Below are 14,283 nucleotides of genomic sequence, written 5' to 3'. Positions count from 1 at the left end.
ACTTCAAACTAAGAAGCTATTGGGTTTTAATTTCATGGAGTTTGTATCTATTCTGTCAGTTGTCTCCTTTGATTTGGCTAAGGCAAAAAATCATTATCCCCATAGAAAATTTTATGAGTGCTCAGATTCCTTTATTCCAGAACCAAAGGCCCATCTGCATCATGAAGTGGCTGCACTGAATCCAAAAATCTGGTCCATATCAGAAGGGTCAAATACCAATCTATGTAAACACATTTTACTAAAACCAGAGACATTATCTGCACCAACATACCTTCCTCAAGGCACTTCACCATTCTTTAAACTAGTTTAAGTGGGAAAGATTTCTAAACTTCTGAAGCTAAACTAACCAGTAGCTCATCCCAAGAGGAATTACACTGCACATCTATTTCCACTCTTCTCCCTCCACTAAAAACTATTAACATACAGACCAACTGAAAGTACAGGAAACTGTTAGTGTCTAACAGTTCTGTGTAAGTATCTCTTTTCCAGATATAGCCCATCTCAATATGAATTTTAATAGCAATGCTACTGTCTATTATTAATTAGTTAAGTACAGCAAGTAAACTTACTTTTTTTAAAAAACAAGGCACTGCAAAAAACTGAACATTTCTGAATTTGAGATTTTTATTTATTCCACTAAGGAACAGCAGGGCAGTTTCTCAATCTCACTGTGTCTTGGAAATGTCTTTAGTGTGACTTGTAAATCCATAGGAGCAGTATTTTTACCATTGGATTTGATCAATCTTGCATTATTAGCCAATTGGTTAATAAGACTGTTGCACAAACATTTAAAAATAAAATCTTTTAAATTCATTCCTTCACAGACAACTCAATGTTTCCTATCACAATAACTTATGCTTGAAAATTAAAGCAAGGATATTTAGTGTTTGGTGGAAATATGGGAAGTTTCAGAACCATGCATACACAGGGGAAGATACCCAAATATAAAAAACAGAACTACTCTTCCTACACGTGTATCCGTGAAGATATCTGCAGAGAAAATACATAAAGCTTTCAGTCCTTCAGGAGCACTTTATAGCTACAGCTGATTTATAGATAAATGGAGTTTCAAAAGTTCAAAGTGAGCCACTATACGGTCCTGTAAACAAAAAATTTTAGGATACTAAGGACAGTCAGTAATTAATAAGTACTTGAAGAGTTATGGCTGTTCCTTATGGAGTGCAGAGTCAAAACTGTTCAAAACCAGAGAATCATTTAATATCAATTTACACTTAATTCTTTTTAATTTCAACATCCCAGTAAAATATACGAAAACAGTCTTTCCACAAGTATAAAGTGTGGAAACATTTTAAAAATAGGGGAGTCATTTTTTTTTTTCTAATGCAACTGTGATAATCAGATTCCATAGTTTAATCTTGGTAACAGTTTCTTGTTGGAAAGAATCCTTTTGTTTTGTGGCTTTTGCATGCACTTAATTGGAACCAAGTTTGCAGAATGTCTTCTTAAGAGCTCACCAAAACATAAATCATGCTAGAAAAGAAAAGAAAAATTTAAAATGTACTAAATTTAGATGCAATAGTTTGATTAGGTAAGTTAACAGTATTATGCACAGATTCATTCCCCACTGAAAAAGAGCAGACACACACAGCTTGTCATTACAATAAAATACTGATAGTTCACCATGACTATTTAAAAGCCAGGTTAAGGCATTAAAAATGAACCCGTGAACAGAAGTGTTATGTATATCACACACTCTGACACTGGGATTAAGTTGCAGTAACAACAGGGAGTTTACATAGGCTCAAACACACTGATATATATATATATATATAGGAAGTTTTTTTAATCATGTTTTTCCTAATCATCTTGTATGATCACATGAAGAAATGCTGAGCCATCAGTTGTAACCTGACTGTCAAAGTCAGTCTATGCAATGTATTGGTAATAGTACTACGTCAGTACATTATCACCAGCTATTGCTTCCCACATCCCCCCTTTTTAGAGTTTAACTTTGCATTTACAGCTTCTGTATCTTCTCACCCGTGACGTATGACCATTCTACCAGCAAACTTCAATGAAACCCAAATTTTAAGACAAATAAGTCACTTCTTTGAAAATATTAAAATCCCAATACTTTTATAATAAAAATTAAAAGTTTGGGATTTTTTGGTTCTTTATTGCTTTATTGCTAAGCTTTATTGCTAAGTTATGATACAAACTTGGGGGAGGGGGGCTGGTTGTTTTTTAAAATATACATAGACATTACATCCCAGGTTAAGTGTCTGAAATATTTTTACAAATTAAGATAAAAATGTGGGGGCATTTTGTCTTTTTTTTTTTAAAAGGAAGTTTCATATAAATTTGAATTTTGCCTCTGGGTTGAGCTCAAACAAAAAGTTTCAGGCTAAGAAACTTACCCATATAGGTAGTAAAAAAACGATAGGAGGTAAAATGCTAGTTTGCACCATCCTTCCTTCTGACAATATGCTAAAATATCTGCATTCATAATGGTTGTAGGATCATAGAGACCTGGTCCACTCATCACAGGTCTGCTCATATACCTGGAAAAGACAAATTAGGTTAGCAGTAAGTTTGGAAAAGAAAGCTATGGGAAAAGGAGGTTCCCCCACCCCCAAAAAACAAAATAGAAACTTGTATAAGGAACCACACATCTTTAACTGTACTAAACATTTACTCCATCCAGCAATTAAACCATGAGAGTAAAGTCTGAGACTGCAACCTAAGACCTTGCCTGTCTGGGGATGGATCACTTGATGACTGGCTGTTCTGTTCATTCCTTCTGAAGCACCTGGCATTGGGCACTGCTGGAAAACAGGAGAGTGGGCTACATGGACCACTGGTCTGACCCAATATGGCCGTTCTTATGCTCTTATGGTGGTTTTTTGCTCTGTAGCTGCACTGCACTAGTATAGTTTATCTCAACTTCAAATCATACTACATTATACAGGGTGCTACAGGATGGGCATGACAACCCTTGAAAATAGGATGTATGATCTAAGGCACCATATTACAGGCTTATTAAAGAACTGGAAAAGGTGCAGAAGAAGAGAGCAACATGGGATACAACCAACCATAATTCGTATGGTAAAATACTTAGTATGGCTTTGGTAACTTCAGCACCATTTAAAACATGTCCTGCAGTACTCCCATTCTTGCTTATCAAGTTGGAAAAATATTCCTTTTAAAAAATAAAAGGAAAATAGCCTTTTTTACAACTGCAGCATAAGATTTTCACCATCTATCACAATGGGCCTTTACGCTTTATTGCTGAAGAAATGGGACAATTAACAGAAACATTGCAAAAGGACAGTAAGTTATAATTAAGGCTACGATTTTGTCACGGAGGTCGCAGAAGTCATGGAATCCGACAGAGGTCGTGGAATCTGTGACTTCCAAAGACCTCTGTGACTTCAGCCCTGGTGGCTGGGAGCTGCAAGGTCCCGCAGCGGGAGGGAGCTGTGAGGTACCCCAGCTGCCTAAGTCACGGGCCCCCAAGCTCCTGGCCACCGCTGCAGGGCAGGGGGACCACCCCACAGCTCCTTACCACTGGAGAAGGGGACCCTGGAGCTCCAAGCCATCTGGCAGCTGCCCATTCCCTTCCTATTTTATCATGGATACTTTTACTAAAAGTCATGGACAGATCACGGGCAATAAAGAAAAATTCACGGAAGCCCGTGACCTGTCCCTGACTTTTAGTAAAACTATTCATGACAAAATCTTAGCCTTAGTTATAATTAACATGAGTAGAGAGATCAAACTCATCAATATTACCTCCAAATATGGTAAGCCAACAAAGGCATATTGAGACCCAGTGTAAGCCACTCTGCTGCACAGAGAAACATGACACAGAAGAATGCATGGATGAGGTACTCTGGAAGTACAAGCTGAAAAAGAAAAATATGCATCAGAACATGTGATTACACAACATACAGTTTGGTTTGAATTTCTATTTAAAAGGTAAATTATTGGTGAAAAATTCCATACTACTATATAGAGAAAAACACTCAAATGGGCAAGTAAACTGCAGAAAGTGAAAACAGGAACTGGCAGAATACACCCTGATATTTACAGAAAAGTTTATGTATATTCATGAATACCCAAGAAAATGTACAAGTTGGAATGCTCAGATTATGGAAGCTTTTATTACGTATTAATTGGCTACGTGCACTGAGAACAGCTCCCACATTTTATACAACATACCTCTGTAACATAAAAGTAGAGCATCGAGATATTTCTGCACATGCTCCACATAGAAATATCTATGGGAAAAGTAATCCCTATAACAGTTTATATCAGGGGTCTCAAACACACGATCTGCTGAGTTATTTGCTGTGGCCCACCCAGCTCCCCTCGCCCCCGTTCCCTCTCCCATCCCCCAGCGCGCCGAGTCCTCGCTCCTCTGCCTACCTCCAGGCGCTTCCCGCCACCAACCAGCTGTTTGACAGAGCTTAACGCTTTCCAGGAGGGAGGGGGGAGGAGCCGCACTATGGGGAGGAGGCGGAGGAGAGGCAGGGCAGGGACGGGGATTTGGGGAAGGGGTTGGACTAGGGGCAGGAAGGGAGCAGAGTTGGGGTGGGGACTTTGGGGAAGGGTTGGAATGGGGGGCAGGGAAGAGGCAGAACAGGGGCAGGGCCTCATGGAAGGGCTGGAGTGGGGGCAGGGCTGGGGGCTTTTGTATCTTTGTATGAAAAGGTGTCAGTGATGCGGCCCTTAGGCCAATGTACTCGTCCTCATAAGACCGTCGTGGTGATTTGAGTTTGAGAACCAAGGTTTATATGCAAGAGTTTGTTTTGTATTTTACTATTTTTGAAGTTTTGAACTTAAAACAGTATATGTACAATATTTATTAAAACAGACTATTACCAAAACCTTATTTCCGGTCCAAAGCTTTATTAGACAAAAGGAGCAACAACATTGTTAAGCGCACCAATATGCACAAATACAAGCAATATGCTTTCTGCAAGGTAGGAGGGAACAACAGTAAAATGCACATACAATTTGTGACATATTAGCCAGTTCCATTTTCCTTTGTACAAGACCTTTCAAATACCTAACACCTGCCTTCTTTTTAACATTGTGCTTTCCAGCAGAAGGGTACAGAGGTAATGCTGATTACTCTCAGATTACCAAGAGCATAAAATACCAGGTAACCCTGCTAGCGCTATTAAGAGATAAGCAATATAGAAACATATGTAGATTAAATGTAGGTGAAATACCCTAAAACCAAGAAAACCCCATGCTCATCACAAGAGTAAAATCCTTCAAAGGCAAATATACCAGAAAGAATTGTATCACCTACTTTTTTGAATTATACAGTTCTCCCCAAAAAAGTTCATCTATACATCTGAAATGCTCACAGGATAAACTACTACAAGCTGTTTCATGTAAAAATATTCAATTGCTACTACATATTTCAATCAAGAGTTTATGATAAACTAAAGATTTAAGTTAAATTACTAAGGAGTCTACTCTCTAAGTGAAGCACACACAAGACAATTCTGCTTCTTGACTTTGCCCAATTTGTGCGCCTAGGATGACTGCCTCAGAATGTATTTTGCAGGTTTTTTTTAATACTGTCTAAAAGCAGATATTTGTTTTAAACACCTAAAAAGGTCTAACTATAAATCAGAAGCAAACAGAGTTTCGTTCCTAATGCCCGTTCTAATAGTCACTTAAAGAAACAATTGTCAAACACCACCAACTGACATCAGCACAAACCCAAGTCATCACCTTTCTTTACATGTGTAAAACAATTACTCTTCTTGTCCAGATCACTCTTGTATACTCACCATATGTAACTTTTAGATGTTATTCCAATTATTTAAACTAAAAAAAGACTGACCACCAAGCAAGACCTGTTTGCTAGACCTGAAATCTACAAAAATTAAGACTAACCATGTGTCTCAAAGCATTCACTTCCCTTCCATCTAGGTTTGTGTGTTCTGCCCCCACACCAGAGTATCAGACTGCCTTTTAAGTATTTCAAACAATGTTATCCTTCTTCATTTCCAGCCTACACGAGAACTAGGTTGATTAGTTTATAGGTTACCATGCATTTTTCCCTAAAGGCTAGGAAGGAAGAATTATTATTTCTAAATACTCAAGAGAAGCTTGGATACCACTGTGATGGGGGCTGCATACAGAGAGGGAGATGCTGAGCATTATGTGAACCAAAAATGGTACTCTAGAGAAGTGTTTAATTCTCATGACTAAAAATGTTCTCCCCTAGAATTTAAACTTCAAGACAATGGATCATGTCCCTTCATGTATTTGTAAAGCATCATGTGCATTTATCATACTCTTTAAAGAGTAACGATCGCAAATTCACCTCTTCATGACTAATCTAACTCCACTAGCATTGTAAATACCACGTTCAAGATTTTCAGTTTACAAAAAGCTATCATATAACACCTCATGCATGGATATTAACATTAGGTTAATAAAATATTTGCTTTGAACATGCACATTATAACAGCCTTTTATTTACATTTGTGATAAGATCATAATGCATAAATGTAGTGAGTATTTGCCTTCCCCCATACTGTTGCAGAAATGACTGTAAGACAGACAGAGTTGGGGAAACTGTTAGATGCACAGCTATTCAGGCACCACTTTCCAAGATACAATCTTCTCCATAACATCATCTTTCTCTCCGCTCACCCACCCTCATGCTGCAAAGCTCTCTGGCTGTCTAGGACACATTCTTTTTCAGTCTCCATTGGTGTGATTCTACTTAATTCTGCAGAACACCATGATTTACAGTGCAGCCTTCCAGAGGTACACTTCACTACTGTGCTGCCCTATGTTTTTATCTCAGTCTGGCCACTCCAAGTCCAAATGAAAGGGATGGTGAACGGGAAAAGACATACTGCGTTACTGAAAATACATACTGTCTAATAAACTTCCTTAATATTATTTGTCTGTCAAAGACACAAGCAAGCTGAAAGTGCTTGAGGCACCGCATTAACGAGTAAAGGAGTGTAATTAGAGTTGTATCCAAGAGAGTACACAGTATTCTGAAAGAACGCCGGGGATATCCTTGGAAAGCCAACCTCCACCCCGGAAATCATAAGGCCAGATCAGAATTAACCCCTTTTTTTCTTTTCTTTTTTTAAACAAACTAGTCTCCTAGATTCTGAACATCAGAAAGTTCAGTGAACCTGGCTTGAGAGAGGATACCATTTATTGTACATCTTCAGTTGCTGTGGCTATTCAATACATTTTAGGCATATAACAGTTTTCCCCACTTCACTGGGTAAGCAAGCAAAATTATTTTGCACAAAATGTGAAAGTTCATGAAGTTATTATAAACCTGAACAGACAAAACAGGCAGATGAGCAAGCACACTGAACAAAACATCTTAATAGTAATACAAATGTTCCTAACAAAATGAAAGTAAAGGTGGGATTAAAACATTAAACTAAAAAGCAGTACACACCTTTAATGCAATTTTGACTCTTTTAATCTTTTTGACCTTTTCAACTGTCTTTGTGCCGAAAATGTAAAAAGCAGATTGAAAGAATGTTAGTAGGACAGCTGACAAGATCATCAGCAGATTAATAATAGTCAGAATATTCAAGATTGAAAGTAAAGAAGAATCAGATAAAGAATTCTGTCTAGAAATTCTATCAAATATACTAGACATTACCAGCAGAACAGAATTTTTAATGACCTTTTTGATCAAGATAATAGCAACAAAAATTATTTATAAATTTATGCAAAGAGGAATTCTTTATCATGTAACTTACAGGATTGAGTGTATTACATTGGTCTATGGGATTCTTGTAATCAGTCTTCAGTTCATCAAATGCTATAATCTAGAATAAAATTGGAACAGTTAGGACTCTTCAGTTCAAAAGCAGTAAAAAACATCTCACCACAAAATATAATTTATTGGTACAGAGCCATAAGTGCTACGAACACAATCGCAGTAAGGTCGTTTTACTCATGTAAGAGAAATAATTCCATAAACTAAATCACCTAGAGCAAGAAAGTATTTGAAACAGGTCTGCTTTGGTTTAAAAAACATTCAAGCACATTTAAATTAGCTTCAGATTATTCTAGACATTTTCTATACTCACAGTGCTCTGGCACTAAATCTTTGCATTTCATTCCCTTTCCCCCACTACCATGCAGAGGAGTTATATAGTGACATTGCAAATAGCATTTAGTCCCACAGAATATATCCAGGGTGCATAAAAAAAAAAAAAAACAGGAGGCTGCACACATGACACACTTCCTCTGTGCTGAGTGCTTGTCACTTAATTAAAAGGAAGCGATTGCAGTCTTTGAAGAGGCTGAATGGATGTTATCTTCACGGTCAGTGTGAGATAGCAGGCAAGGGAGATATATTCAGGAAAACGTCAAGAACATCTTTTAATGACAGAACTTTTACCCATACACTGATGCTTAGGAAAAGGTGAACCTGCCAGGATGAAAAAGAGTCAAAGCCGTTTTTTTTGTAAAATGGATACCATGGCATCAAACAAGACCAAACAGGTCATTTATAAATAAAAAAGCAAGAACCATAGAAAAATAAGTATGAGAACCAAAACATCAAGTAACCAGTACCCTTTATATTCAATGTAAACTAGAACATGTTTACAGAGCATCCTTTATGTTACAATGAAAAGCTTATTTAATAACTACAAAGCAAAAATTGAAACTGAATAAATCTGAATATATGATATGTGCACACACACTATTCATGTTGGGGAGAAGCACTTAAAACACATTTTAATTTATTTCCTCCCTCAGATCCAATGATACTTCCTGGTTTGCGTAAAGCTGCCCGAGGATATATCTTTGTAGCATCACTTGGATAATATGAGTCTTCTGGTAACAGGGATGTCCCACAACGATGCATCATGGGGCAGATTCAGCAAACCAAGAAGTTGCAGAGGATTAATGGAGAAGAAAATTATAAAATATTCGTTAACACACTCAGGAAAAAATCATCAGTTTATCTCGTACACATCTAAATAGGTATCTTAGCAACTGCAGGGACCAAAACTTTTTCCATTAAAAAAAAAAAAGCTTAAAATTCTGCTGAGATTAATGGCTTAGTCCTCCATGCTCATCAAGGAAAATATCACCCTCAAAAAATCCATTCATTCACTTATAAAGTTCATTCCTAAAGATGATCTCCTATCAGTGCTTCTCTCCAAGACCAGGCATCTCATAGCTACTTGAAACTAGGTTTCCTAAGGTTCCACCAGTGGATTTTCTACTGCCACAGAGGAGAAAAGACTAAGACCTCAAATAATAAGTAACATTTACTCAGGATTTAAATTTTCAAAAGTAGCGTACCACGGGGAAACTTGGAAAAGCTCACTTTTTCCATTAAATACAAAACTTATTTGACTTGAGACTAAAATATTTTAAACACATATTCCTTCAAGTAAAACACCAATATTTAAAAATATAAGATGCCCACATTTTCAACAAAAATGTTTAATAAAACAAACCCAGTTTTTGCATTAGCCTCTGAAAATTCTACTCATCTACAGGTGAATACTGTGAGTTTTGCATCATTAAGGTAATGATGAGCAAGCAGGTGAGTTTTCAGGACAATTTTGCAAAGTTGGTTTACACCAACAGGAAGTTACTAAACATATCTGATCAATTATTTTACACATACCATTTCAAATATACACAAAATAGGGCACTATTCCTCAAACCAATAATCCCTAAACACATCCAGCCATGGCCTAAGGTCACATGCAACTGGGTGCAATTCTGCATGGTGCTGAGTTGGGCAGGGGGGAGGGGCTAGCAATAGTGGAGTGGTCAAATCTCTGCCCTCACCCCATGTGCACACAGGTGGGATGGAGCTGGCTCTCTGTGGGAGTAGCAGTGGTAGAGATGGCTGGGGAGGGGAGCTGGATTTCTGCTCCCAACCCTGTGAGCACATGGGGATGTAGAGATGGCTCTGGGAGGTCAGAAATGGGGGCAGGTCAATCTCTGCCCCCACCCTGCCAGTGAAGGGGGGTGGAGATGGCTGGGGGGGCACCAATGAAAGGATGTTTAAAACTCTGTCCCCATCCCTGAGTGCAGGGGGAGAGGTGAGATGGCTTGGGGGGGGCCTGCAATGTGGGGGCAGTTGATCTCTGCCCCCACTCCTGTGAGTGGGGCGATGGCTTGGGGGGCAACAATGAGGGGGCAGCTAGAGCTCTACTCTCCACCCCTGTGAGCACGGGGGGGCAGCAAAGGGGGGGGTGGTTAGATATCTCCCCCCCCACCTCTGTGAGCATGGGGGGAGATGGTGCAGAGGGGCAGTTAGATCTCTACCCCCCCCCCCACCCGTGAGCACAAGGGGGATGGCGCAGCAATAGGGAGGCCGTTAGATCTCTTACCCCCCCACCCCTGTGAGCGCAGGGGAGGGGATGGCTCGGGGGGGGGCAGCAATGGGGGGGCAGTTAGATCTCTTTCCCCCCCCCACCCCTGTGAGCGCAGGAGGGGATGGCTCTGGGGGGCAGTTAGATCTCTTTCCCCCCCACCCCTGTGAGTGCGAAAGGGGAGGGGGCAGCGGGAGGGGGGTGGTCAGATCTCTTACCCACACCCCTGTGAGCGCGGGGGGGGGGGCAGCAATAGGGGAACAGTCAGATCTCTTCCCCCCCACCCCTGTGGGCGCGGGGGGGGACAGCAATAGGGGGGCGGTCAGATCTCTTCCCCCCCACCCCTGTGGGCGCGGGGGGGGGGGGGACAGCAATAGGGGGGCGGTCAGATCTCTTCCCCCCCACCCCTGTGGGCGCGGGGGGGGACAGCAATAGGGGGGCGGTCAGATCTCTTCCCCCCCACCCCTGTGGGCGCGGGGGGGGACAGCAATAGGGGGGCGGTCAGATCTCTTCCCCCCCACCCCTGTGGGCACGGGGGGGGGACAGCAATAGGGGGGCGGTCAGATCTCTTTCCCCCCCACCCCTGTGAGTGCGAAAGGGGAGGGGGCAGCGGGAGGGGGGTGGTCAGATCTCTTCCCCCCCACCCCTGTGGGCGCGGGGGGGGGACAGCAACAGGGGGGCGGTTAGATCTCTTTCCCCCCCACCCCTGTGAGTGCGAAAGGGGAGGGGGCAGCGGGAGGGGGGTGGTCAGATCTCTTCCCCCCCACCCCTGTGGGCGCGGGGGGGGGACAGCAACAGGGGGGCGGTCAGAGCTCTTACCTCCTCCCCCCCCACCCCGGTGAGCGCGGGTCTGGAGACGGCGGTGGGGGAGGAGGCACGGAGCCGCGCGCACGCGCTCGCTCACACACACACCCCGGGGCCAGGAAGCGTCCCGGCCACAACGGGAGGCCACCCAACGGTGCCGCCGCCGCCGCCCGCCCCGCCCCGCCCCGCCCCGCCCCCCTCCGGGCGCCCCGGCCCGGCACTCACATGCCAGATGGCGAAGAAGATGAGGGCGGCGGTGAGCAGCAGCGCCAGCATGTAGCAGAAGGCGGCGAAGGTGAAGGCCATGGCGGCGAGAGCGGGCCGCGCGGCCAGCGGGGCAGCAGGAGCGCGGGGGATGCCGGGCCGGAGCGCGGCCGAGGCCGGGCCCGGGGATGCAGCAGCGCAGGCGCCCTGAGGAACCGCCGGCACCGCCCCCGCTCCCCGGTCCCGCCGTTCTGAGCGAAGAGCGCGCCACAGCGACCCCTGTCGGAGCCCGCCGGCGCTGCGCCTGCGCGGGGCAGCCCTGACAGCCCCCCCTGCAGCAGGGGTGTGGGGGGCACAGATAGCTGCCCTGGGGCATCCCCGACAGACCCCGCAGGGATGGGGGGGCAGATACCTCCCCTGGGGCATCCTTGACAGCCCCCGCAGGGATGGGGGGGCACAGATACCTGCCCTCCCCTGGGGCATCCCCGACAGCCCCCGCAGGGAAAGGGGGGCATAGATACCTGCCCTGGGGCATCCCCGACAGCCCCCGCAGGGATAGGGGGGCATAGATACCTGCCCTGGGGCATCTGCGACGGCCCCCGCAGGGATGGGGGGGCACAGATACCTGCCCTCCCCTGGGGCATCCTCGACAGCCCCCGCAGGGATAGGGGGGCATAGATACCTCCCCTGGGGCATCCCCGACAGCCCCCGCAGGGATAGGGGGGCATAGATACCTGCCCTGGGGCATCTGCGACAGCCCCCGCAGGGATGGGGGGGCACAGATACCTGCCCTCCCCTGGGGCATCCTCGACAGCCCCCGCAGGGATGGGGGGGGCACAGCCCCCTGCTCAAGGACATCCTCACCAAGCCATCTCAGATATATGGAGGGACACTTCCCCCATGTTGCCCATCTGTGCCTTAGCTCCCCCTCTATAACATGGGGAGAGTGCCCTAAGCCCAGGCACACCACCCCTCTGCACCTCTGGGACACACCCCCAGGGTACAATCTGGAGCTGTGGGACCACTGCCCCCCTTCAGTTCTCCTCCTGGCTAGTTTCTGGGCCTCAGCTTCTTTGGCTTTCAGCTCTAGGACCTGTTGATGTGCTATTTCCAGGCCACAGTATCTCTCTCATTGTCCTTTATCTCTAGTTCCTTCATTCTCAACTGACGCTAATAGTCTCTCTCTTTTTCCGCTTCCTGCAGTCTATTAGCCACTTTGTCTAAGGAAAAGGAGTACTTGTGGCACCTTAGAGACTAACCAATTTATTTGAGCATGAGCTTTCGTGAGCTACAGCTCACTTCATCGGATGCATACCGTGGAAACTGCAGCAGACATTATATACACACAGAGATCATGAAACAATGCCTCCTCCCACCCCACTGTCCTGCTGGTAATAGCTTATCTAAAGTGATCATCAAGTTGGGCCATTTCCAGCACAAATCCAGGTTTTCTCACCCCCCACCCCCACAAACTCAATCTCCTGCTGGTAATAGCCCATCCAAAGTGACAACTCTCTTCACAATTTTCAGAGTAACAGCCGTGTTAGTCTGTATTCGCAAAAAGAAAAGGAGTACTTGTGGCCAGGAACTTATCCTTGCAACAAAGCCCGTTGCCAACTGTGCCCACATATCTATTCAGGGGACACCATCACAGGGCCTAATAACATCAGCCACACTATCAGAGGCTCGTTCACCTGCACATCCACCAATGTGATATATGCCCTCATGTGCCAGCAATGCCCCTCTGCCATTTACATTGGTCAAACTGGACAGTCTCCACGTAAAAGAATAAATGGACACAAATCAGATGTCAAGAATTATAACATTCATAAACCAGTCGGAGAACACTTCAATCTCTCTGGTCACGCAATCACAGACATGAAGGTCGCTATCTTAAAACAAAAAAACTTCAAATCCAGACTCCAGCGAGAAACTGCTGAATTGGAATTCATTTGCAAATTGGATACTATTAATTTACGCTTAAATAGAGACTGGGAGTGGCTAAGTCATTATGCAAGGTAGCCTATTTCCCCTTGTTTTTTCCTACCCCCCTCCCCGGATGTTCTGGTTTAACTTGGATTTAAACTTTGAGAGTGGTCAGTTTGGATAAGCTATTGCCAGCAGGAAAGTGAGTTTGTGTGTGTATGGAGGTGGGGGGGGGTGAGAAGGCCTGGATTTGTGCTGGGGGTGGCCCACCTTGATTATCATGCGCATTGTGGGGAGAGTGGTCACTTTGGATGAGCTATTGCCAGCGGGATAGTGAGTTTGTGTGTGTGGTTTTTGGGAGGGTGAGTGCGGGGGTGAGAGAACCTGGATTTGTGCAGGAAATGGCCCAACTTGATTGTCATGCACATTGTGTGGAGAGTTGTCACTTTGGATGGGCTATCACCAGCAGGAGAGTGAATTTGTGTGTGGGGGGGTGGAGGGCGAGAAAACCTGGATTTGTGCTGGAAATGGCCCAACTTGATGATCACTTTAGATAAGCTATTACCAGCAGGACAGTGGGGTGGGAGGAGGTATTGTTTCATATTCTCTGTGTGTATATAAAGTCTGCTGCAGTTTCCACGGTATGCATCCGATGAAGTGAGCTGTAGCTCACGAAAGCTCATGCTCAAATAAATTGGTTAGTCTCTAAGGTGCCACAAGTACTCCTTTTCTCTTCACAATGTGCATGATAATCAAGGTGGGCCATTTCCTGCACAAATCCAGGTTCTCTCACCCCCTCACCCCCCTCCAAAAACCACACACACAAACTCACTCTCCTGCTGGTAATAGCTCATCCAAAGTGACCACTCTCCCTACAATGTGCATGGTAATCAAGGTGGGCCATGTCCAGCACAAATCCAGGCTTTCTCACCCCCCCCCCCCTTTTTCCCGGGGACACACACACACACACAAACTCACTCTCCTGCTAACGAGTGGAGGGTGAGAAAACCTGGATTTGTGCTGGAAATGG

General features: G+C 44.4%; 1 protein-coding gene across 2 annotated transcripts; it reads right to left on the bottom strand.

The window, feature by feature from the left end:
* Window positions 1-606: 606 nt before the first annotated feature.
* On the bottom strand, window positions 607-11,568 carry CNIH1 (cornichon family member 1). 2 transcript variants are annotated; one of them, XM_073350098.2, is made up of 6 exons: window positions 11,349-11,568; window positions 7,731-7,799; window positions 7,421-7,468; window positions 3,754-3,866; window positions 2,379-2,522; window positions 607-1,491 (listed from the first exon to the last, which is right to left on the bottom strand). In XM_073350098.2, exons 1-6 carry the CDS (start codon window positions 11,427-11,429, stop codon window positions 1,464-1,466), a joined length of 483 nt encoding a protein of 160 aa, XP_073206199.1. In that variant the 5' UTR covers window positions 11,430-11,568; the 3' UTR covers window positions 607-1,463. The 2 variants fall into 2 exon arrangements, with proteins under 2 accessions (XP_073206199.1, XP_073206200.1); XM_073350099.1 differs by lacking the exon at window positions 7,421-7,468 and having other exon boundaries at window positions 11,349-11,564.
* Window positions 11,569-14,283: the final 2,715 nt, after the last annotated feature.

This window comes from Lepidochelys kempii, chromosome 6 (genome assembly GCF_965140285.1).
Source record: "Lepidochelys kempii isolate rLepKem1 chromosome 6, rLepKem1.hap1, whole genome shotgun sequence".
NCBI lineage: Eukaryota > Metazoa > Chordata > Testudines > Cheloniidae > Lepidochelys > Lepidochelys kempii.
This window is presented reverse-complemented; position numbering and strand designations above follow the sequence as displayed.

Excerpts from the sequence above, each read along its gene's own strand:
- CNIH1 (XM_073350098.2), bottom strand. The coding sequence starts at position 11,429 with ATGGCCTTCACCTTCGCCGCCTTCTGCTACATGCTGGCGCTGCTGCTC. Across the intron at positions 3,867-7,420 it reads GAGTCAAAATTGCATTAAAG|CTTGTACTTCCAGAGTACCT; the intron begins GTGTGTACTGCT and ends TTTCTTTTTCAG. Across the intron at positions 2,523-3,753 it reads TTGGCTTACCATATTTGGAG|GTATATGAGCAGACCTGTGA; the intron begins GTAATATTGATG and ends TGTCTTTTCCAG.